Here is a 2,872-nt window from a genome sequence, read left to right on the forward strand (position 1 = left end):
TACTCTGTGTACTCCTGTCACAGTACTACACTTTATATTACTTCACCTGAGTACAAATATCAGACACGTTACTCTGTGTACTCCTGTCACAGTACTACACTTTATATTACTTCACCTGAGTACAAATATCAGACACGTTACTCTGTGTACTCCTGTCACAGTACTACACTTTATATTACTTCACCTGAGTACAAATATCAGACACGTTACTCTGTGTACTCCTGTCACAGTACTACACTTTATATTACTTCACCTGAGTACAAATATCAGACACGTTACTCTGTGTACTCCTGTCACAGTACTACACTTTATATTACTTCACCTGAGTACAAATATCAGACACGTTACTCTGTGTACTCCTGTGACAGTACTACACTTTATTTGTACTACTTCACCTGAGTACAAATATCAGACACGTTACTCTGTGTACTCCTGTCACAGTACTACACTTTACTTCACAGTAATTTTATCTCATTAATCAGCAGCATGAAGTTATTTACTGATAGCTAACGAAGCAAACGAAGCTAACGACGCTAACAGCTAACGAAGCAAACGAAGCTAACAGCTAACGACGCTAACAGCTAACGAAGCAAACGAAGCTAACGAAGCTAACAGCTAACGACGCTAACAGCTAACGAAGCTAACAGCTAACGAAGCTAACAGCTAACGAAGCTAACAGCTAACTGTGCGGACCTACGTGCTGTTTGCTCTGTTAGCTGTTAGCTGTTAGCTCCGTTAGCTCCTTTAACAGTGTGTGTGTTTCCGGGCTGTTAGCAGGGCCTCTTACCGCTCCAGCTGGTTCATCCCTGCTGCTCCTGCTGCTCCTGCTGCTCCTGCTGCTCCAGACTCTGTGTCCGTCACTTTATTGACTTATTTATTTACTAATATTTCCTCTCCTGCCTCACGAGGCTCCGCTGCCGCTGCTTCTCTCGATCAGGTGCTGTCACTGCGCATGTGCGGCAGGAAACCTTTTGAAGGTGCCCAGCGCCACCTGCTGTACGGGAGCATGTAGCAGAAACCATGTTTGTTGCACATAACAACAAAAAACAATATACAGCCTATATATATATATATATATATATATATATATATATATATTAGATGCTGTTGTGGTGGGAAAAGTGTGTTTGAATAAACAAATCAGGCAAACACTTGTCTTTCTGTGAATTTTATTCAAGTCTTCTGCAGAAGGACTCACAGCAACACACATAGTGTGCTCGAATAAGTGAGGAGAGCCTGTTATTTATCCAGTTTTAGGTCAATCATATCGTCCCACAGAGACACGTGAAGTCTGGATAACACAGAACGGAGAGATTTGACTGTTTACACAGATTCAGAGCCACATCACTCATGAGTCCAGGGTTAATAATAATAATAATAATAAATTTTATTTATAATGCACTTTACATTTCAGGGAAATCTCAAAGTGCTACAGCAACAAGGGGTTAAAACAGTTCCAGAAAATAACAATCGCAATAAAACACCGTAACAAAAGATTTAAAACCATGACTGTTAAAAGGCCTTTTGAAATAGAAAAGTCTTTAGGCCCTTCTTAAAAACCTCCAGAGTTTGTGGGGCCCTTAGGGGCTCTGGGAGGGCATTCCAGAGCCGTGGGGCGACTGCCTGGAAGGCCCTGTCTCCCATGGTGGAGAGTTTAGTCCTTGGTTGGTGCAGGCAGTGGGTAGAAGTGGAGGAGCGGAGGTTTCTTAAGGTGGTGAGTGGGGTGAGGAGTTCACTGGTTACATGCAATATGTTGATATATGTAAGATGTAAGTTGATATATGTTAATATGAAAGGTGATTAAGTAAGAATGTAACAATGTGAGAATATAAGAAATAAATAAAATGTAAAAAAAAATACTGAATGTGAATGATTCAACAACCAGAAAATAATCTCAGAAATAATTCAGATTCAACAGATTAAACTTCACTTTCTTCCCCTCTGAAAGGTGGGACCCACTCTATTGAATCAGTTAGTAGTTGCATGTACTGACCCATAGATGATTTAATTGCTGTGGCGATCACAGATCTATCACAAGGGATCACACAGCGGGTCAAGAATGATGAACAGTGGGGTCAACATTTTAAACAGCACATTCTTCCTTCCGGAAGAGTCCTGTGAGTCCTGACTCTTCTTCTCGTGCTGTAGATCATCCAGGTGGGAGACGACATGAGTCATATTGTCCGAGACATCTGGGATGTAAATTATGGTGTCTGTCAGGTTCAGCGGGGCCATGTACGGCTGCTCCGGCCTGGATCTTTTCTTCAGTCAGGTCCGGTCTGAACTAGGATATTTTGTTGGGTCAGATGTACGACCAGGCTGGGCCAATTAAGCCTGGTCCCCACCTTCACCAGTTTAATAAACTTACTTCTATTATAGTCAAAAACTTCTCTGGAGCCGGAGTTGGTGCAAAAGAGTTTATTCCAAATCAGGACAGATAAACCCGTCCAACATCCCAGCAGGTCGGAGGATGAAGTCCATCCTGTGGTCTGCAGACATTCTTATATACAGTGGGGGAAAAAAGTATTTGACCCCTTGCTGATTTTGCAGGTTTGCCCACTTACAAAGAATGCAACGATCTATAATTTTAATCATATGTACATTCTAACAGTGAAAGACAGAATCCCAAAGAAAATTCCAGAAAATCACATCATATGAATTTATTAAAATTGATAACCATCTGATGAGGAAAAACAAGTATTTGACCCCCTGGACAAACAGCATGTTAATATTTTGTAGAAAAGCCATTATTGGCCAGCACAGATGTCAAACGGTTTTTATAGTTGGTGACAAGGTTTGTGCACATTTCGGCAGGGATGTTGGCCCACTCCTCCCTGCAGACAGCCTCCAAATCATTCAGGTTCCGAGGTTG

The 2,872-nt window shown here is 41.7% G+C and overlaps 2 protein-coding genes across 3 annotated transcripts in view; one reads left to right on the plus strand and one right to left on the minus strand.

The window, feature by feature from the left end:
* eif4e2rs1 (eukaryotic translation initiation factor 4E family member 2 related sequence 1) overlaps positions 1-948 on the minus strand; it is a 19,697-nt gene extending 18,749 nt beyond the window's left edge. For both annotated transcript variants that reach the window (XR_006827594.1, XM_046065534.1), the window contains exon 1: positions 788-948. Coding sequence is in view for 1 of the 2 variants with exons in the window: in XM_046065534.1 (XP_045921490.1) it covers positions 788-804 (17 nt within the window). In the remaining variant the exon portion in view is untranslated. The remainder of the gene's footprint in view (positions 1-787) is intronic.
* LOC123980885 (zinc finger protein 208-like) overlaps positions 1-2,872 on the plus strand; it is an 808,576-nt gene that overhangs the window by 658,631 nt on the left and 147,073 nt on the right. The window lies entirely within an intron of this gene.

This window comes from Micropterus dolomieu, linkage group LG12 (genome assembly GCF_021292245.1).
Source record: "Micropterus dolomieu isolate WLL.071019.BEF.003 ecotype Adirondacks linkage group LG12, ASM2129224v1, whole genome shotgun sequence".
Lineage (NCBI taxonomy): Eukaryota > Metazoa > Chordata > Actinopteri > Centrarchiformes > Centrarchidae > Micropterus > Micropterus dolomieu.